The sequence below is a fragment of the Archocentrus centrarchus genome, chromosome 10 (genome assembly GCF_007364275.1).
Source record: "Archocentrus centrarchus isolate MPI-CPG fArcCen1 chromosome 10, fArcCen1, whole genome shotgun sequence".
Taxonomy (NCBI): Eukaryota; Metazoa; Chordata; class Actinopteri; order Cichliformes; family Cichlidae; genus Archocentrus; species Archocentrus centrarchus.
In genome coordinates this window covers 25,396,888-25,419,476 of record NC_044355.1, presented here as the reverse complement: position 1 = coordinate 25,419,476, position 22,589 = coordinate 25,396,888, and the positions used below count along the sequence as shown (strand labels likewise).

Sequence of the window (22,589 nt, the reverse complement as noted above, 5' to 3'; positions counted from 1 at the left end):
AAACATCCGTGTTTTCACTCAGGTTGCCTCTGGTAAGCAGTGTGAGTGTGTATAAACTATAGGTGTGTTTGAACCAACCACTCATTGACTCTGTAGTGCAGCATATAGAGTGTCAGCAGTTTGAAATCTCACCATCCATCCACTGCACTATGATATATCATGTGACACGCCAGTGTACAGAAGCTGCACACTACATCCATCTGCCAAGCCCACCAGATACATGCAGTGCAGCTTGTTCCTCTGTTGTAAGAAGGGAAAAAAAACAGAGCCCTCAGATGTGGAGCTAATATGGTTTCTTACCTGTTGAGAGTGCCCGTGAGTGCCTCCTCAGATGTCTCAATAATCATGCAGGTGTCATTTTCCTCCTCTCCCCAAGCAGCAGGACACAAAAACTAAATGAACACCTAGCAGAGCTATATTTGAGACTTTAGTTGCTTTGTTAGTGATATGCATCCCTCATTTACTTGAGCTTGGATGGGGTGACTATGAACAATCCCTTAGTTATGCTATAGACTCGGGCCCCAGGAGACCTCTCATGATGCACTGAGCATTTCTTCTCTTACTTTTCATTCCTCATGTGTGGCATATGCCATGTCATGAACTTTTGTCTTCTTTCTCGCTGTAGTTTGGACTTCATTTGTGGTCCCTCTATGCTCCTCTTTTCTCTCTTCTGTTTCCCCCACAACCAGTCGAGGCTGATGGCTGACCCTACCTGAGCCTGGTACTGCGGGAGGTCTCTGTTATATTGTTTACAAGTAGCAGCTTCTTTCCTTAGGACTTTAATATCCTTTCATATGTTCATCTACTGTAGATAGTTTTTTTTGTTTGTTGTTTGTTTTTTGTCTTCCACTTGACCAGTTTCCACAGGACACTGCACAGCATGTCGAAGTAAGACATGTTTTGGCTAATAGCTCTCTGGGAATCACCTTGTTGGTACAAAAGTGCAATTTTATGCCTGTCAAACTGTGTTATCTTTGGCATTTTTCATAGTTTCAATTAAAGAAATGGGAACAAATTGAGTGTTTTTTGCAACAGGCTGCTAGTAACAAAGTGCCTAATGATACAATTTAAAATTGGTTCTTTGCTGAGGTGTGTGTTATATGGAGACACTACACTGGTTCATCCCTTGAGTTAAGCACCTTTTTTATGCTTGAATGATTTATAGTTCAGTGTTAGGTGGTGTTGGACTGGACTGAAAATGAGTGAAAAAGGAGCCAATGCCCAAAGAAAACCCTCCAGAGAGCCTGGAGACCACTTAAAAACATAATTAAAAAAAAAGAGAAAGTCTGGCTCCTTTAAAGCAAAAAAAAAAAAAAAAAGAAGAAGAAGAAAGGTGGCTCAAGACTTTTGCACACCACTGGACACGGTTTAGCTGAAGCATGTTGTACATAAAGTTATTTGTGCACAGATTTGTCAGAAATGTCAACAACAATGTGTATTAATACAGAAACAGCAAATTTGTGTCCATGACCTCAGATGTCATGCCGTGCTGCTCATGTTTGTTCATGTGACAGATAATTAGAAATAGCCGGCTTATAATTATGTATCAGTACATTAAGGTGGTGTCCAAACCATTTAAACCTGTTATCCAGTGAGCTCACTATTTAGCACATACAAAATAATGGGTGAGTGAATGAGTGCTCATGTGGACAACACAGCCTGTTCTTCACTGATGTCTAACCCACTCTCATGTTAGTTTTTATTGCACCTTGTAGGGTAGGACAGACTACCCTATTAACTTTCTTATTGGTCCACAGCTCCACTACATTTCAGCATGATCAAAGCTCCAATCAGCCAGAGTAATTGAAAACATGTGTGGGTGTGTGGAACCTTAATGGAAAATGTGTTATGCGCTGTGAAACATTTTTTTTGTATTTCCATCTTTAGTGTCATAGAATTAGTGAATTAGAGGCATAATCTGTTATCTTTTATAGCACAGGGGTGAAAAATCTAATCACATGGCTGTTTCAGGGGAACACTCAAGCTGTGCAGTTTAATAAAGAATAAAATTTCACCTTCCCAGCAGTTAGAGGTTTAAGTTTTTGTTTGTTCAGCTGTTAATAATTCAAAGTGCATACTTTGTGGTTTGTGGTAGGACTGAATGTTATACTAATGTTTGTATATATTTTTTTGTCAGAACCATTATATCAATTAAGTCAGGCTAATTTATATAAAAAAAAAAAGAAGAAGCAAAAAGACTTCACTGTACAACAAAATGCAGTAGTAATACTTTTAGGTTTGTTACCTATAACCTGCCATCTCGACATTAGAGTGATTTACTGTTGTCTTTAGTTATGTTCATATTATTTTGCTCATTACTCAGAATTGGAGTTCAGATAACTTGGTTATATATTTATAATATGTGGTCAACAGAAAGGGGAATACTTAACACATACTGTATAGCCCATTTTTAGCAGTGCTATTTAATTACTTTTTAAGTAATTAAAAACAATTACTCAAAAATTGTTTAGTTGCTATTTAAAGCACTGATTGCTCTCTGTTATTGCATATTAGATGTAAATTTTAGTACCGTACACACTCTAATCTCTTCTATCTAGATTATTGTCATCACTTACTTTTCACTACTGACGCCCTCCCTAGCTGCTCACTTGGTGCATACTGCATCAGCTTGGATGCTACAGCCTTCCTCAGCCTAATATTGTCATAGATTAGCTTTTCAAACTGCCATCTGCTTGGTCATATTTGGGGGGGAAGGGGGGGGGGGGGGGGGGGGGGGGGGGGCACGTTCAGTAACACCAATTTTTGCATGTCAGTGTAAACGTAGTTATGTATTTATGTATTTATGTGCTCTTTGTTGATTATGTGTCTTTGGTGTGGGGATTTTAGCCAGTTTTAACTCTCTATTTAAAAAGTGACATACAAATATAATTACCATTACATTATTATAAAATAGCAGCAGTTACCCCAACATGACACATACCAGATTATAAAATGTCGACTGGTAAAGAGCTTACAGCGTATTGTTTTACAACACGAGTAAGAGCTTTACAGAGCTTTGAAGCTTTAAAAAGGAAGTTATAGCTCGGAGAAGGTTTCTTCAGATATTTACAATGTGGCAACCAGGTAAACAAAATTATTAATGAGGGATGAGTAAAGCATGGGGGAATAGTGTACTGAATGTCTTCCTATCAAATAGACACATGAAAAGAGACAAAAATAATATCCAGTATTTATAAGCGCTTGCAAGAGTCCTCAGAATATTTATACCTGCAGGAGAATGGGAAAGTATTTGGAAAAATGTCAGGAGTTTCATTACTCCTGCCCGAATCATTGGTGGGTATAAGGATCATCAGTAGCTAATCGTTATCATTTTAGGGACATCCAAAGCACAAGCCATTTGAATTGATATCCATAAAATTTAGAATCATATTTGGGACGACGATTTCCATTTGACACTTTGACAGTGATTGGCCACAGCAAAGAACATTCAAACTAAAGAAGAGAAATGCTTAGTAGGAATACTGTTTATTAGAGGCTCTCACAAGGAAGTGCCTACAATCAGATGCACCACAATTTGAAGACCGGTTAAAAATCATTTATGAAATCATTTATGTACCATCTCACTTAGGCTAGACTTCACTTATCTGGAAGTGGACAAATGATTTCTTTACTAGTATCCATCCAGCCATCCAATTAATTAATTAATTCAGGGTTGTGGTTAACCTAGAATCTATCCAGTTATAGGGCGGAGAGGCAGGGTACATCCTGGGCAGATTGCCATTCTGTCACAGGGCTAAGAGGAACATGAAAAACTACAGTGGGGGAAATAATTATTTGATCCCTGCCTAATTTGTAAGTTTGCTCACTTGAAAAGAAATGGACAGACTCTATTTATTATGTTAGTTTGCTGGGAGTCACCTAGAACAGCGTTGGTAACACACTACGCTGTAATGGCTAGAAATCTTGCAGCACCTGAAGTCCCCCTGCTCAGGAAGGCACATGTACAGGCCCATCTTAAGTTACCAGTGAACATCTAAATGATTCGAGAAGGTTGGGAGGGAAGTGCTGTGGTCAAATGAAACCAAAACCAAGCTCTTTGGCATCAACTTGACCTGTCATGTTTGGAGGAAGAGAATGCTGAGCATGACCCAAAGAACACCATCCCCACAGTCAAGCATGGAGGTGACACATTGTGCTTGAGGCTTTTTTCTGCGAAGGGTACAGGACGACTTCACCGCATTGAGGGGCCAGTGGTGGGGCCATGTGCTGTAAAACCTTGGATGAAAACCTCCTTCATTCAGCCAGAACGCTGATGATAGGTCATGGATGAGTCTTCCACCATTACAATGATCCAAAACAGCTGGATAAGGTAACAAAGGAGTGGCTAAAGAAGAAGCACATTTAGGTCATGAAGTGTCCTAGCCAGTTTCCAGACCTCAATCCTGTAGAAAATCTGTGGAGGGAGCCAAAGCTTTGAGCTGCCAGCAGCAGCCAAGAAACCTAAAGGAGTCATTTCTATAAAGAGGAGTGAACTAAAATCCTTCCTGAGATGTGTGCAAACCTGGTGACCCACTACAAGAGACGTCTTAACCACTGTCCACCAACTACTAAGTCATGTTTGTTTGGGGATCAAATACTTTTTCACTCCATGACATGCAAATCAATTTATAACTTTTATGTAATGTGTTTTTTTTTGTTTTTGTTTTTGTTTGTTTTTTTGTTTTTTTTGGGGGGGGGGGGTCTGGATTTTTGGTTGCTATTCTGTTCTCATTAAAAATGAAACTATCATAAAAATTCTTTATACATGAGGAAACTTACACATTCAGCAGGGAATCAAATATTATTTCCTCCACTGTATGTGTGTCCAATAAGAAATAGAGAAAGTAGGAAAAAAGTGACCTCTTTCTATTCTAATGTATCTTAATTAGTAGAAACAAGGCAGTTAAATTCTGTGCACTCTTGGCTGCATGGAATGCTGGATGTTTTGTTTTATGTTATTGTATTATAGTCTTAGCTGTTGACAATTTTCTTGGTGTATATAAAAAAAGCACTTTGCATATTTACCGTCAAAAAAACAGGTACAAGCCCAAAACAACAAGAATGGAAGTCAGTTTTACTGACATTACCCAGTTTCACAATTTGTCTCAAGGAGCATTACATTTTGTACAGCATATGGAACCTCTATACTTTGACCCCTGATTTGGATTGAGGGAATGGCCTGGAGGCATTAATAGCTAGGCCAGAAAGACAGAGAGGTCCCAGGGCAGTGGGTTGGTCCAGTACAGCCTGAGTGCAATGACAGGATAGGGGATAGAAAATGCAGAAAGAGATGGAGAAGAGGAAGAAATAACGCATGCAAAAATTTGGACAAAAATGGCTGTGAATAGTCACAGCGATAAAAGATGAAGCGATATGCAAAAGACAAACAGTAATAGATAGTTTTAAACTTAATAAGCTTTTTAGGGCTATAGATTTTCACAATAACCAACAGGAAAGGGCAGATGAAACACATTTCAAAGCTTTCTAAATACTTTCATTTTCCAACAGTCAGCAGCCGTGGACTCCTCTTAGCAGCTGCATTGCACTCTGAAAATTGAAATAATTGATGCCCACAAAGCTGGAGAAAGCTAAAAAAAGATAGAAAATGATTTTCAGTAGCAGGTTCCTGAGTTCATAATATAAGTAAATGGTATTTTACAGGAATGATGGAGGTCAAGTTGAGGTGTTGAAGACGAAGAAAACTGTCTGAGAGACTTACTTGTAGGATTTTTAGAAAGGCAAATCAAAAGCCTGGATTCATCAGACAGAATGGATTCAGTTAAATACCAGAAAGCAAACATCAGAACATCTGTACAAAATCTGATGAAGCTACATGCTCCTGAAGAGTCAGAGCTGTTCTGGAGGTAGGAGGGAGGATTAAGAAGGTGGTTTTAATGTGTTAATGTGTTGAGTTTAGAGAAGTAAGGAATGTAGTCTGACTCCAACAACATTTAAACTTAAAAAAAAAAATCATGGCTTTTATAAGAGGAGAATGATAGTAAACACGCCTAAAAATCTACAGAAGGAGCTTTCTAAACGTTGCCGGTGCACCTGAAGTCAAAAATCAAAACTCTGGCTAGATTGGCCAAACTTTAGATTCAGGCCCTTTTCCTATTTTCAAACTGTAAAAGATGGGAAATTAGAAAGTGTCGGGTCCATAAGTTTCTGGGTACTGACACATTTTTGTAGTTGTGCCTCTACACCACCACAGAAGTCAATCAAGTACAGACTTACAGCTTTATTTCAAAGAGTTTAACAAAAGTATTATATTAACTGTTTAGGAATTACAGATATTTTTATACACAGTCCCCTCAAAAATAATTGGACAACCCATCCATCCATCCTTCCATCCATCGCTTATCCAATTCAGGGTTGCAGGGGGTCTGGAGACTGTCCCAGCTGGCATAGGGTGAGAGGCAGTGGACAGATCGCCAGCCAGTCTGTTGCACAGCTAACACAGAGTGACAGACAACCATTCATACTTACATTCACACCTATGGGCAGTTTAGAATCACCAATTAACCTAACCCCATTAATTGCTTGTCTTTCCACTGTGAGTGGAAGCTGGAGTATCCAGGGAGAACGTACTAACTCCACACAGAAAAGGCTGGATTTGAGCAGAGAGTGTAGTGCTGTATAATTCAGAGTTCATCCTGCTGCTTCTATCAGCAGTCACTAGTTTGCTGATGGTTTCAGCTCTCCACAGGTTTGTTTTCCAGAATCGGACACTTTCTTTTAGATGCTGTCTTGCAGAGTCTAATCTTGCCTTCTTGAGTGTAACCAGTGGTTTGTACCGTGTTCTAAACCCTCTGCATTTCATTCATTAAGGCATCTCTTGATTGTAGTCTTTGACAATGATACACCTACCTCCTCCTGACATGGTTAGATGTTGTGAAGGTTTTTTCTTAGCCAAGGAAAAAATTCTGCAGTCGTGCACTTTAGTTCTCATCTGTGGTCTTTCAGGCCTTTTGATGTTGCAGATCTGGTCAGTGTATTTGTTTTTTGTACCAGATTTCTGATTTGACCAGATTGTTGATTTGGCCACTTCTAAAGCTTTTCTGTCTCTCTTATAGCTTTGTTATAATGATGGCCTCCTTCTCTTGCACTGATATCTCTTTGGAAATAATCTAGAAAGTTCCAGCTGCCGAATGGAAGTTCAACACTTGGAATTAGCTCCAGATGTCTGTTGCCTATTTCAATACTTTTATTAAACATTTTTGAATTAAACCTGAAAGCCTGCTCTTCTATCACATATTGATTGGGATTAGATTTGAACTAAGAGGCAAAATTACAACAACAAAAAAAAATGTGATTGTCCAAAAATTATATGGCACTAACTGTATAACCACTATTGTGTGTTAAATTCCTATGTTTTTAAAGCAGCAGTGCATATCATCTGATTCCAGCAGTGAGGACTATGATACCCAGAAGAAGGCTAAAACTGATAGAGCAGGAGTTTTATAACTGTGGCTAACCATATAATTAATCTCTGAGTTTGGACTTTTCTCTGTCATTACTGGCAAAAGAAAGATGAAAATTATTCCTGAGAAATGTTCTACCATTACAAATCAGCTGTCAGGAAATCACCAAGCCAATTGCAGGAGTAGTGTGTTGTCAGGGTCGTTTAACAGCAACCGTCAATATGCTTGCTTCTTACAAGCAGTGGTGCTCCACTGAAGGAGGACAATTTAGATAAAATGTCACACGACCTTAAAATGTACTCAAAGTATGTTAATAATGTCAAATTACAGCGATGCAGAAACCCCGATCGACAGTGATGGTGAGAAAGTCTGTTTTCCTGCGGCGATTCGTTCCAGCTTTAAGTCTCATAGCTTTAATTATTAATGTTACATTGACATACTGCATACTGAATGAAGGGAGGGTTATGAGTCACAGAAATGTGAGGAATCCTGTCTAACAAGAGACAGGGATATGAAATAAATTAAAGCTGTGAACTTTGAAAACCTTTTGCAACATAAGATCTAAGTCAATCCCTTTCCTCGTGCCCCAAAACCCCTCTCTTGATATTTAACTGCTAAACACATGGATAGTTACTGTCAGAGTCACTCAGTACAGTTAGGTTATTGATGATTGAGCAGTTTTAATGGAAAATCAATTCAGGCTTCCTGCAAATGCAAAAATGACACAGTCTTTGATCTTTCTCTTTTAGGGGAACAGTGGAAGCTCGCTTTGTTTATGTCTTTGTTTTGGGAATCCTCTTCACGGGCACCAAGGACCTGTTGCGTTCCCAGATCATCACAGCAGATGCCAAACTAAGGAGCAGGGGATTGTGGGAGATTTACAGTGGCTTGGTTTTGTTGGTTTCACTGCTGTTCCGTGCTCACAACCTGCCAGTCCTCTGCTGCTGCCTGTTGATCCAGACACTCATGGCTCAGTTTATCTGGAAGAAACTCCACTATGATGCTGCCCAGACCACCATCATGCACTACTGGTTTGGTCAGGCTTTCTTTTACTTTCAGGTAAGCGAGTTAAAGAAGTTGATTGCTTTTGAATCCTGTTGTGCTGTATAATGTGTATTCAGCATTGTAGAACATTCCAGTCTTCGTTTTGTTTTGTTCATTTTTTTAGGTCAGCAGTTCTTGTCAAGGTTGCTAATATTTTGAGAGGCCAGACACCAAAATCTCAAAAGTATTATTTTCCTAGAAGCTTATAGCTGGTAGTGTACTCTGTGGGCCACATCCTCATCGCAGCACAGTGTTCTATTGGGAAAAAGGAAACAATGTGTGTAAATGAGAGAGAGACAGGTATCACAGTGAAGCTGAGTAGAGGCTGATGAGTTTAAATACCTGGGTTCAGTCATCCAAAGCACCGGACAGTGCAGGTGAAGATGCGAGTGCAGGCAGGGTGGAGTGGGTGGAACGAGTGTCAGGGGTGATTTGTGACCAAAGGATAGCAACAGCAGTGAAAGGGAAGGTTTACAAGATGCTAGTGAAACCTGCTATGATGTATGGTTTGGGACGGTGGCACTGACAAAAAGACAGGAGGCCGAGGTGGAGGTGGCAGAGTTAGGAGTGACCAGGATGGATGATGTTAGAAATAAGTATATCAGAGACAGCTCAGGTTGAGAGGTTTGGAGACAAAGAGGCAAGGCTGAGATGGTTTGGACATGTGCAGAGGAGGGATAGTGGATATATTGGATAAAGGATGCTGACTATGGAGCTGCCAGGCAGGAGGAAAAGAGGAAGACCACAGAGGAGGTGCATGGATGTAGTGAAGGCGGACATGAAGGGGCATGCGAGGTAGGATGCGAGAGGTAGGATGCGATGGAGGCAGATGATCCACTGTGGCGACCCCTAAAAGGGAGAGCTGAAAGAAAAAGGAAAAGTTCTGCTGGGGAAACTTAGGTTCTGGCATTAATGAGATTACTTTGTGCCACCCACCTAAAACACTGTTACAGACCAAGCACATCTCCCCAGTGGCAGTGGTCTCCCCCAGCAGGACAATGCCCGCCTGTTGCCTCTAGTTTGAAACTTCCTGGATCTCAGTCTAATCAAGGATCCAGCTCGCGTAAAGTGTCCACTAGAGGAACTTTGGTGTTTGGCACTTCGGCGTTGGCTGTATGTTTAGCCCCAGAGTTTGCCAAATGTGATGAATCAAGAATGCCCAAAATGATAGCTTGCAAGTGTCTTAGCTCAAGCATTTTTTACCCATTTAAGATCAAAAACAGAGCACTTGGGGCAGTCTGAAGCCTGAGCTCTTGGCTCACAAGGATTACTTGACCTCATTTAAAATTTGTTCATGTTTAATATGAGCACTGCTGAGAAAAAAAATATTTATAAAGAAACAGCGTAATAGATCCCCTTTAATCATATTATCAAATACATTTCCTTGAAAAACCCTACCCACCTTTCCAAATTAACTTTGACTTTTGTGCTGAGTAGTGAAATTCAGATGTGTGTGACGTGCAAAATCACACCTCCCATATCTACGAAAGGAAGCACGGGGAACAACAAAACAGTCAGCAAGTGTTTGATTGTAAGAGACATCTAATTTAACGCCCTGTCACAGAGTGTAGCAACATTTACGAAAGCTATCACCACTGATAAAGTGTTAGATACTGTAATAGGTGCTGCTCTGGGCAGAGGAAGTGTTTGTGTATAAATCATATTACTTTCATCCAGCACTGCCACGAAGGCCAGCTGGACTGGCTGTTTCCTGAGGATGTGTGATGGCTCCTCCTCAAAGGCAGAGAGGAAACCTGCCGTTTGGTTTGACTTCCACCTACCACAGATATTTGATTAGCAACTGTGTATTGTTGTCAACAGCGAACCTCCACATCATGAACAATTTAATCACCCTCATCACCCTTGGGTCATTAATGCTGTGATGGGCTCGGGAATAGACTGCCACAGGACAGTTTTCCATCTAAGCGTCGAGGCGTGTAATTACAAACATTTGACTAAAAACGTTCTCAATGCAGCTGTAACCATAATGGATGTTTAAGCAGTGACATTCAGTATAAAATTTAAGTTTGCTGACATTCAGAATGACCAAAATTATGTCCAATTAAAATCTAATCAGTGAGTACAGTTACAGTTGGTAGGTGAACACAGGTGAACTGTAACACATTAGTATAAAGACTAGAAACAGAGTTGCTTGGTTCTGTTTTCCAAAGATTTATTATGAATTTTGGCAGAAAGCTTTGTTTTTAAAGCGTCCTTGTCTTTTGGCAGACAAATGCTCGAAAACACAAGAGGATTATGGGAAGTGTTCCAGGTAACCTCAGCGGCAAACATTGTTAGTGTTGTCTGTGTAGATTCTCAGTTATCCAGGTCATAGTAGTCTCTGGAGCTTGAAAAAGGCGACTGGACTTGTTAGTGTTACAATAAAGTAAAAATCATATCGCATGATGAATTAGGGAGATTTGGCGGGGTGGGGGGGGTCTGCATTTGTCTGTCTTGATGGTTTGGAGTGATGGAGGAGTCATTCATTGGAGCAGATTTTTCAAAACTAGATGGTCATTAAGGCAGGAGAGGAGGTGATTATTCTCCAGATATGAGCCAGCTTGTGCAAATGTTGCCACATGAGCAGTGACAAGTCAGTTGCAACTTAGCAACCTTCTGTTGAAAACATGATTCACCAGAGATCAAAACTAAAAAGTGGGCTTGAATACACAGCAACTTAGAGCAGATATTTCTGTTTAATGAATTTCAGTGCATATAACTTTATTCAGGTAATAAACATCACTACTCACTAAGCAAACCCACTGTAAGTATTTTAATTTTCCCCACAGTAAGTGTGCCGTCTGCTCTTCCTTGATATTGACTCCATAAGGGATCCACATTAGACCAGCCGCACCCTCTGACACTTCCTGTGAGAATCAATCTTGTCTATAAAAAACACGTCTTGCAGTTCTTTTTTTCTTTTCTTCAGTGATACATTTGTTGATGGTGCTAAATGACATTTGAAAGATCTCAGCAGGATTCCAGCAAGCAGAAAATATCCATATGCAGCCTCCAACCTGCTCACTGATATTTTCTGTTTGTTTAAAATGGAGCCAGCTGTTAGTGTTTTGTTCCTCTGTGATCAGAGATGTGCTTACAGGAGGGAGACAAATGGTTACTCGATGTGTTGCTGTTTGCGGATCATCATTGCATTCACTCTTAAGAGGAAAGACGTTGTTGATCTCAGAGGTTAATTGTCTTTTCCTTGTGAAACTGCCACAACAAGCACTATACGTTTAAAATGTAATTATCACTTGTTGTGCACAGTGAGCTTGAATTTCTCAGGGGCAGGTCAGTGGCTTGAGTTACTCGGTAAGTGTGAATGCTGAGGCTTGAGCAGGTGTTTTTATCAATTTAAATATGCCACCAAAAATCAGATTAAGCACCTGAGCTTCACAAGTTTGAACAGGGATTCCTTTTCCTGTTTTTTCTTTTTTTGTAACATATATATAATTTTATTTGAACAAAGTCTTATTGTCCTTGTAAATGGATCTTGTACTTGCAGAAGATTGTGGCTATAAATCCTGATTGCATTGCAGTGATGATATCTGCTAAAGCCTGAGATGAAAAGAAAGTACAACAAAAGTTTTATATTTTCAGTTTACTGCAGACATATTTATCTTGTTCCAGAGATGCTGGAAATTGGTTGCAAAGTTAAATAAGGCAGAAATCTGTTTGTTACTGTTTTGTTTTTGTTTTTTAAAAAGAAAGAAAGAAAATGTATTTGCTGCTGCATACACATACACACTTACACAGTAGCCTGAGTGGTACTAAGTCCAGCTCCAGACAGAGAGCTGTGTGTGCTGCTGTGGTCGGAGATTGGAAAACACAAACAACTGGGCTGCTGGGAAGTGGCCAGAAACTCAGAGTAATGATGATAAAGCAAAGGGCCAGTTCTTTAGAGCTCTGAAGCACTTACATCCACAGATCTTTTTGTACTTGTTTCTGTCTATATACAGTGAAAATTTTTAGAAGATGATTTCTTTCTGCATCTGCAGGGGAATTCCAACAACATAGCTACAGTCGACATTTCAGTTGGTTTCGTTGGACTGGAAAGCTACATAGAAGCACCTGCCATCTTCCTAACAGCTCTCAGCACTTACGCAGGCCCCCTGCTTTGGGTGTGTCACCTTGTCTGCTACCTGAGCTCAGAGAGAGACAGGTAAGTGTCGATTTAAAACCCACTATTACTTAGTTTTCACCTATACAGTGCTGGTGCTGCTGTGTGACAGTGTTTTGTGTCCAGCTCCAAGTTATTAAACTGTAATTTCAAAAAATAAAAAAATAATCTTTGTTGTACTAATGAATGCTCACTGATATTTTTTCGTCGTAACTGCAAAATGTACGTCTTTTATCTAATCAGCAGGGCTTTCAAATTGTTTTGGAGTAGCAGGGGGGCATGCCAGAGTAGCAGGCACCTTGACGATATGAATAGTCACATGGCAGTCCTGAACCAATCAAATGGCTCAGATTGAAAGAATGTAAATATTGCCGCGTGCGTCCACATGGCCCTGGAAATGGAGACAGCTGAGGGTGCAAAAATTTTTTTTTAGGAAAATTAAAAAGTAGACAGCGCAGAGTGGTGGAGTAGGTGGAAAATGCGCCTGGCGCCAGCATAATTTGAAAGCCCTGAATCAGATGTTTTTTTTGGTCATTCTAGTTGAAGGTGGAGCTTCTGGTCTGTTTGTGTTGACGTTGATCAGTGGGCCTGTTTGTTTTATTGTAAAGCATGTGTGAATCATCTGTGGCTTTAACAGTTTTTGAGAAGGTTTGAGGTGCTCTTTGAACGGGATATACACAGGCTACATCATCAAAGCTTCTTCTCGATTAAGGCTCCTTTGTCTGTCACCGCTTATTATTTTCTATCATTAATTAATTATTATTTATTAATTTTATGTAATTAACTTGGCATATTTGGAATTTATAATTAATCCTTTTTTTTTATTGTAAAACTTAATTTGTCATCGATAGGCTGGAGTTGTTTACATTTGTACTGTAGAGCAAAAAGACATTTGCAAGTTAGGTTATGCCACGTGCCCAGGTAATATTAACTAAAGCACTAATTACCTGATGAAGGTTTGTAGTGCCGAAACACAATGGAGTTTGTTTTGCTTTTTTTAGCTTAAGAATGACCATAATATGAGAATAAATGTCATGGTCCTGGGTCAGTGGACCAGTGCTTTGAGTTCCTTTTGTGAAGTTCTGTTTTGTTGTAGTTCTGTATGCCAGCTTTGAGTTTAGTTATTGCTTTTCATTCTGTTTTCCTGGGTCCTTGTCTTTCCTGTGTCTTGACCCCTTTTAGTGTTTAGTTCCCTTCCTGTTGTATTCGTGTGTGTGTGGGGTTTAGGTTTCCCTTCCCTTAGTCTTAGAGTTTAGTTCTCCCTGTGGTTTTCCCTCAGTCTCTCTCTCTGGTGTTGGGGTGTCTCTTGTGTCTGTTATTCCTTGTGTTCTGATGAGTCTGCGTGTGCGTCATGGTCAGTCACTTCCTGTTTTATTTTGACAGTCTCGTGTTCCCTGTGCTTTGTGTTCAGTTTTGCTTCCTCTGTGTTGTTAGTTTCATTTGTTTCACCTGTTTTTCCACTCTCCCTGATTTCCTTGTGTATTTAAGCCCTCAGTTTTTCTCTGTTGTTTGTTGCGGCGTCATCAGTGTTTCCCTCCTTTGCTGTGTGTTTCCCCAGTTTAGTGATTTGTTTTTTTTCTCCCAGGTTGGCATTCTGCCTTTTGTTTAGCCTCGGTTGAGATTTCTATTTTGTATTTTGTGTTTTGTATCATTCGAGCCATCTGCAAATAAAGAAGTTTAAGTTTAGTTCTGTTTTGTGTCATGCGTTTGGGTCCACCCCTCCCTGCTACACAGCCACACATGACAGTAAAGGCATTTAATTTAATTAAGAGAGTGCCTTTGAGTTGTTTGATCATTAAGGATCATCTGATGCTTTCTTTTAGGAGCCCTGCCAGTAGCATCAGTGGTTTCTACTTTGGTTCCAGAAATGTTTTATTCTGTACACTTCAAGCACTTTATCTACCTCACATCCATAGCCACTTCAGAATCTCCAGTTAACCTAACATCCATGTCTTTGGACTGTGGTAGGAGCGCAGAGTGCCCAAGGAAACTTACGCAGGCACTGGAGAACAGTCAGACTCCACACAGAAAGGCCCCAGCGGGGGTTCAAACGAGGATTTACCTCCTAACTGAATGCAACAGCTTTCATAATGCCTGTATCATGTATAATGCAGCGTTTAGACTCATTGACAGACTTTGTGGTCTTATCCCAACAAGTTGTTGGTGCCCTTCTGTTAAAGAAAGAAAAGCCCAACAATGGTCACTGACATAATTTGAAACTGACAAAAGTAACAAATAAAAATTTACTGAAAATTAATGAATGAAAATCAGGCATTGCTTTTGAATTATGGTTCAGCAGAATTATTAATTACAGCCTTTATTATTATTGATAGGTTGACCATAGGGACATGTTAAACTCAGGAGTGTCCTGTAATTAGCATCACAGGTATCTGTGCTGTTTGGTATCATGGTGTGTCATCTTTCCATCATTCATTCATCTCTCAGCTGTCTCATCTCTGTATTTCCTATATCAGATATCTTCATCAATATTGAATGAAATAAACTTCATGTATCAAATATAGACAGTTCTACGCATTACCAGTTGAAGAACAATTATTTACTCTAAGTATCTATTTGTAAATATTAACTGCTAAACTCAACACTTAATCACTTTCATATACATGCATATACTTTCTTGCAAGCCTTTTGGAAAACTCTTGTTCTTTCTTTAACGATGGGGTATCAACAATTTTGTCCTCGTCTGTATGTCTGTGTGGGTTCTCAGTTGTCCAGGTCATGGTAGTCTTGAAATGAAGGCAATTGGGCTTCTTTTTGGTTCGTGAAGACCTTTCACATCTCATCCAAGAGGAAGAACTGAAGAAGTCCAGAACCAAGAAAATAGTCCAGTTGCCTTAATTTCACTTAAGAAATGCACTTAAGATCCCCATGTTCTTTCCTTCTCAGGAAAAAGAAACACAAGCTTAAATGTACAAATTTTAGTGTGACCTGAGGTCTGCAGATTTAGAATAACTGTGGTATAATAACACTAGAAAAATCAAAATCTCACTCAGGCTTTAAAAAGAGCTTAAGACAACAGCTGCTACTACAATATGGCTGCAAGGCTGAGCATTTTCAAAAATTCTCCGTAGCTTTCCATTTGAAATACACACTCCAATAAATTTATACTGTTATTTTCCATGTGCCACTGTTTAGATTTATTATATTGATGTCACTATGCTGTATTTTAAGAATTTCAGATTTAGGTTTGTATTAGGATACAATATTGTTTGTGTTCCATGCATATTATTTAATGTCTGGACCTCTATTTACAAGCTCTGGATAGCTTTGGGGAGTCCCATTTCACAAATCACTGTTTTATGCTTAATTAAGATTTTAACTGCATTTTAATTGATTTGTGAATAAACTGGAACTGAACTGAAGGAACCTTTCTGGTGTGAGCTGGCAGCACTACCCACTACACAGCTCTGCCACCCAAGCTTAGAGCACCTGTTTTATTTATACACCATGAATTCAGAGCAACAGTCACCTCAAGGTGCATTATATTATTAAGTAAAGGCCCTACATTATTACAGGGAAAACCCAAACAATCAGATTATCCCAAGTGAGCAAACAATTGGCAACAGTGGGAAGGAAAAACTCCCTTTTAACAGGTAGAAGCCTCCAGCAGAACCAGGCTCAGGGAGATTCCCAGGTGGTCTCCAATCTAAGTGCTAACCAGAGTTCACCCCTGCTTACCTTTTATGATCAGATAATATTGGGCTTGGTGAGGGTGGTATGACTGTAAGCCTATTAGCTAAAAGAAAAGCATAAATGATTAAAACCTCCTGATTCTGTCATACAAAATGGGAGTGTCTGTTACATTCAGAATCAGTATACAAAGGCATGTTTACCAGTTCTTTATATGTGCTACATGATCAGGGTTTTCACTGACAGTTGGGTTGCATAAAAACATTATTGTGATGACATTTTATATAATTGAACATTTGAAATACACCCAGATTGTAATCCATTCATGAGAAAACATTTGGAACATGGTGGGTGTCATTGATGGAGGAGCACTTGCACTCATCGTGGTATGTCAGCCAAAACGTTGGCTGCCACTGCTCTGTGTTATAACTGAATTCAAACATGCTTCTCTCTCTTACTGTCTTTTCTGTTGACTGTGCCAGCACAGCCAGACACCAGCATCACTATTACAATTACTTTTGACTGTTTGTTTGTTTGTTTCATACTTTTTTTTTTTTTTTTAGTCTCTGTGGGTGGGACAGTGCTGGCGCGCAGAAATGTTATGCTAATTAGTTGACTCATGGCAATGAGGAGAGGTCCTCGGAGGGTATCAAAGATGCATGTAAACAGCTTAACCTGCACAAGACCTCCATTGGAGAGAGGCCAGTAGCCGGGCTGCTGTATGTGTGTGAAAGCAGCCAATAACTACAGCTTCCCCTCAGCATGAGGCCTCTGCACAGTGCTGAGTGATGAGGTCTGTGGCTGGTCGGCAGCTGCCCTGCTGATAGAGCCAAAACTAAAATGCTATTTTAATGCAGACAAAATATAATGTTTGTGTAAAAGAAGTCGTTTTAAACTGACTTCTGTGTTAAAATTCCAGCAACTAAAATGCAGAGCTATATATATGCAAGTCTGCTGCCTTGAGATATAAAGAAATTCTGCTTTATGTAATAAAATGTTTAAATTTTGTTAACACAAAGAATGCATAGAAATTAGACCTCAGAGGGTGAAAATATCCATACATGATTATATTCTTAATAATCTTTGATCCCACATTTGAATAAGCTGTGTTTAACATTTCAGTAGTTGAGACAGTGTTTGATTAAAAAGCTCTATCCAGCTGAATTATAATTTATTTATTTATTTATTTATTTATTTTTGTGCTGCTATCAGTGGGGTGTAAGAATGACAAAGCTGATCCAATAGTCCAGCACTCTGGTCCAGAAATGTACATGGTTTGGTCTCTACCTTTCATTTAGCACTAATATAAAAAAAGTCCTTGTGAACATCACTTAATGTCCATCACAGCGTTTTTGGAGCACAGCTGGTCACACATCCATGAGAATCTCACCCTAAACGCCCCAAAATGTGCAGAGATTTCAACATAAACTGGTGGCCTTTTCTCCTGGAATCGAGTATCTCACACACTCACATCAGCAAAGGAAAATCACTTTACATGAACCAATAAAAGCATGATACCTGAGATGTGTAGTTGTACTTAATGCATTTACAGTAAGTTCAAAATAGCTACTCAAAACATTGCTTCTGAGAAAGCTCGTTGAAACGCAGCACCTGCATCGATCGGTTTTAAACTTGAACCTAAACTAGAACAATGAAAGCAGGCAGTAAATTGCATTTAGATTGACAGCGTAATTGCCAGTTATGAGAGTTGGTGCCTGGCAGCCTCGCCATATTCACTGTGGTCTTATCCTCTGAATAGCCAAGTGGGCAACCCATCAATTTCATATGTAGGCTGTAATGAACACTGCAGCCTCTGGGGGGGTTAACATCATCCAGCTGATGGTAAACATTACACACAGCATTACAGCGCTGTGCAGGGCATGTGATCATCTTTCATTGTTGTCATCACTCATCCAGTGAAACCTTACCTCTAATAGGTACTCAGAGGTACTCTGACTAATGGCACTAAAATAGTTTCAATTCATTTAAAATTCACTCTGCAACATCATCAGCTTGAACACAAGGCTAGTACTGGAAGTCCTCAGGAGCTGCTGAGTAATTACATCAAACTGTATCATTATTTACACAGAATCTTTCTTTGTCTTAATCCACTGTAGATCTTCTAATCCTCTGACTGTTAAGTGAGACTTTCATCATTCTCTAAAGACTTTGATATTCTGACATAAATGCAAGCAGCATGTCACACCTGATTTATTTCTAAGACGCTGCGTTGGCTCTTTGGAGAGAGCTGTGGAAAAAGCAGAAGTGACAAGTGTCAATCTTTTTCTGCATCCGTATGTTGTGAGCTTAAGGGTGAAATGGTTTACTGAAATATAATGTAGTTAAAGATAACACAGGTTTTTATAATGTAGGTCAGTGTAGGCTGTGTGGTGATGGACTCTTCAAGGTCATCTTTGTCCTTTTTCCCCCTTGGTTGGAAACCAGATATAGAGCAACTTTTAGCCAACACAGGAGAGCCACTTATCCAAACAACCTCAGACTTGGCACTGTACTTACTCTGGTCCCCAGCAACACACCCACAAAGGCTGAAGCAGAGCAGATAAACAGTTGTCAACATAAGTGACAGTCAGAGATTTCTCACATTATTAGTAAGATGATTCAGCTTTAAGTCAGATGCTTAGTTAAGCTTCCTTATCACCTTATTAATTTCTAAAACTGTACATTTTTACAGATCTTTTTCATAGGTGGTGAAGACTGACTGTATATACTCATGACCCACCTTAGAGGTCGCCCATGAGCTCTTTGAGGCAGCACACAGAAATAGACCTAAGCTGTTTTGATATGAGCAACTCTGTGGAAGTAGGCGTTAGCAGCAAACACAAACAGAGGATGGTAGAGTTCAGTTTTTTATTTCCTGACACGACATGACGTACAAATTTAATTTCTCTTCATCTGAGGACATGGTGACTTTGTCAGTCATAGTTTTAAAAAGGAGTCATATGTCATATCTCAGCTTCTTACTGTGATGTTAAAAAGCAGGAAGATGTTAATATTATTATCTACACTGCCCGGAAACATCCATTAGAGATTTCGTGGCTAGTTTTTAGTTCAGCTTTGACATGCTGTTCGTAGCATACCAGCAGTTTGTTTGAATGACATGAATGGACATCTTCAAGAGTCGTCATAGTTGTTTTCACTTCCAAAACAGTGGTTTGTGTCACCGGTTGTATAGATGGTTGTTCACCATCACAGCCTTTGTGTGTTGTCATTTGTAAGTTAGTGTTGTTAAGAAGGGATAAATGATCAACAACGGGAGGGAGAATTTGTTTTATTACATGTACAGTAACATGATCAGGATTGGATCATGAACGAACTGAAATCTATTATTCTGACGGTGTGTTTGCAGGTTCTTCTTCACTTGAACCATCTCTACACATTATACATTACAGCTTTTATTAGACCTAGCATAGCTAACTGCATTAGAAACACATGTTTAATTAACATATACATAATGCAGGCTACTGAAGCTTCTCTCAACGACAGTCACTCAAGCTATATTTATGCACATGCTGTTTACACCAACACAAACTGTAATCTAAAAGAAAAAGCAGATGCTCAGTTAAACTGTATATTTCACCGCAGAGCTTGGCTAACGTGCCTGTAGCGTCTCTGCAGTTTAACTACAGTGATGAAGTTTATGGATTAATTACATGAGACCAAGGATATTTTAATCTTGTTACAAACCTAGTGCTTTCCAGTTAAAAGTAATCAACTTAAGTCAAGAGGAGGGGTCACAGCAGCTTTGCGAGCAGTAATGTGTTAAATTAAGCTATAAAAATAATTAACGGTTCATACACTGCAGAACTCCCAGTATTCTTATTAGTGCACCTAGTAGTATCTTTATCAGATAATGAAACACCTGGCGGCACCATCTTAAGCCACTGATCATATACAGTGCCCTGCACAAGCCAGAAAAATCAGTGCCTGATGCAGTAGTTATATTAAACATGATAGATCTACAGCACATGAATCCATAACAAATACACCGAAAAACTGAATTTATATGACATAATAATGCAAGGAATCACATGAAAGGAAAAATGTCCATTTTTTTTCATTAAGACTTTAGGAGCCAAAGTATCAAGAGTGTAAATCTGCTGTGCTTGGGATTCATTGTCCTGTTGATGAGCCAGTATCAGCCAAGCTTTAACTGTCAGACGGATGGCCTCACATTTGACTCTAGAATACTTTGGTATGCAGAGGAGTTTGTGGTCAACTAGGTGACTACCAGCCCATATCATCACCCATCCACCACTGTGCTTCCCAGTTGCTATGAGGTGTTAGCGTTGATATGCTATGTTTGGTTTTTGCCAAACATGGTGGTTAACATTAACATGCTAAACGAGGCCTGCAGAGTATGAGATGGAGCTCTTGGGTTTTTTTTTTTTTGTAATTTCTCTGAGCATTGCACAGTCTGACCTTGGGGGTGAATTTGCTGGAACGTCCACTCCTGGGTCCAGAGCAGCAAACTGCCAAAATTTCTGCTTTCACTGGGGTGCTCACACTTGCTGATGATCAATTAATCAAGTGTATTTGATTAGCACCAGCTGTTTGCTACTTACCCTTTAAATCCTATGAAAGCAGGGGTGTACTTAGTCTTTCACAGTACTTGTGTGTACTTGTGAAGAACACAGACAGTTGTGCACTTAGCAGAAATGACATTTGTAGCATTTGACTTCAGTTGTCATACTGCTTTAAGCAATATTTGGTACTTGTTATGACTCTGACCACGTGTAATGCTAAATTCTTCTGTAAACTGAAGAAACACCACATTAACCCTCATCCACCCTGGTGGGGGGCTGGAGCCTATCCCAGCTGTCTATGGGCAAAAGGCAGGGTACACCCTGTATAGGTCGCCAGCCTGTTGCAGGGGCTAACACAGAGAGACATACAACCACTCACGCTCACATTCATACCTATGGGCAATTTAGAATCACCAATAACCTAACCCCACTAACGCATGTCTTTGGAACTGTGGGAGGTAGCCGGAGAGAATCCAAACACAGGAGAACATGCAAACTCCACACAGAAGAAGCCTGAGCCAAGGGGGGGATTCGACCCCCAGACCTGTAAGGCAACAGTGCTAACCCCCGCGCCACATGCTGCCCATTAACCCGCAATGCCTGAAAAAAAAACTGCTGCTGTTGCTAGCTAGCATTTGCGTCATCATAATCATGGATGATCACTAACCCTCCTTCAGCTCGCCAGAAAGTAGGAATAATGTCCACACTGACTTGTTGCCATTATGAGTACAACATCACGTTTGTCTTGAGTATGCTGATGAATAAATACTTGATGTGCAGAATTGTTTCAAGTTGATAGAAATCGTTCCTCATGTAATGTGTTTCAGTTAAAAAACGTCCTCAAAGTTAAAATACAAATCTTAAAATGAATACACAATGAAAGAAGCTTCAATACATTTTATTTCTTTATTTGGTTATTTATTTGTAAAAGAACCAGTTATTTCATGGACCTTGACAGAAATTTTTATTTTGACCAGTAGGATGTGTTTTCTCGCCTCTGGCTGTTTCCTGTCTCGTTACTTCTGGAAAGCTCACTCAGCCATGCACCAGCCACAGCTGTAGCTCAGAGGCAGGAGAAGGTGCTTTGGAAGTAGCTATGTCTGTGACTGCTATAACCACACATATGTCAACATATGTTAAAGATGATAGCGATACATGAATGGCTAACAGGTAACAGTGATCTGAATGTTTCTGCCTCAACAACTGAGGAAAGTATGATAGCGATGATACGTATAAACTTTTTCTTATTCTGTTATAACGAGTCGTTAAACTTTATTGATTATTGGTATTGGTCAGTCTTGATCCACTCTTGACAGCATTGGTGTGCATGTGTTTCTATCCACCTCCTAACTGGTCTACCTAGCATGTCTCCTACTCCTTTGGTTTGGCCTTCCTGTTTTGTGAAATAGCTTTAAGTTCCTCCCCTCAGCTGTGACTCTGCCTGCTGTAATGAAGAAGATCCCTGTGCTAATTTGCTCACGTGTTTCAGTGCATCACAGGACCAAGTTTCTTTTGTGTATATGTGTGTGTTGCTTTACATCATCATCATCTCCTAATCTCCTCGCGCATCCCATCTTGCAGGTTTAAAGTCATTAATTCTTTATCAGGAATTTGCCAGCAATCCGCATTATTGTGCCAAGATAATTGGATCAGAGTCTTCTCCTGGGTACACGTGTAAAGGGAAAAATGTGAAATTGTGGGCCTTTGCTGTGAATCATCAACCAATCTGCATTTTTACTGAATCAACTCCATCATGAAAAACATAACCAGCTTTAGGACGACCTTGGCTACTACATCAAACTTTACTGTGTT

The 22,589-nt window shown here is 39.7% G+C and overlaps 1 protein-coding gene across 1 annotated transcript in view; it reads left to right on the top strand.

The window, feature by feature from the left end:
- The window catches only part of pigg (phosphatidylinositol glycan anchor biosynthesis class G (EMM blood group)), an 89,327-nt gene that overhangs the window by 64,881 nt on the left and 1,857 nt on the right, over positions 1 to 22,589 (top strand). Inside the window, exons 11-12 of the mRNA XM_030738611.1 lie at positions 8,171 to 8,480; positions 12,464 to 12,627. Coding sequence (XP_030594471.1) covers positions 8,171 to 8,480; positions 12,464 to 12,627 — 474 coding nt within the window. The remainder of the gene's footprint in view (positions 1 to 8,170; positions 8,481 to 12,463; positions 12,628 to 22,589) is intronic.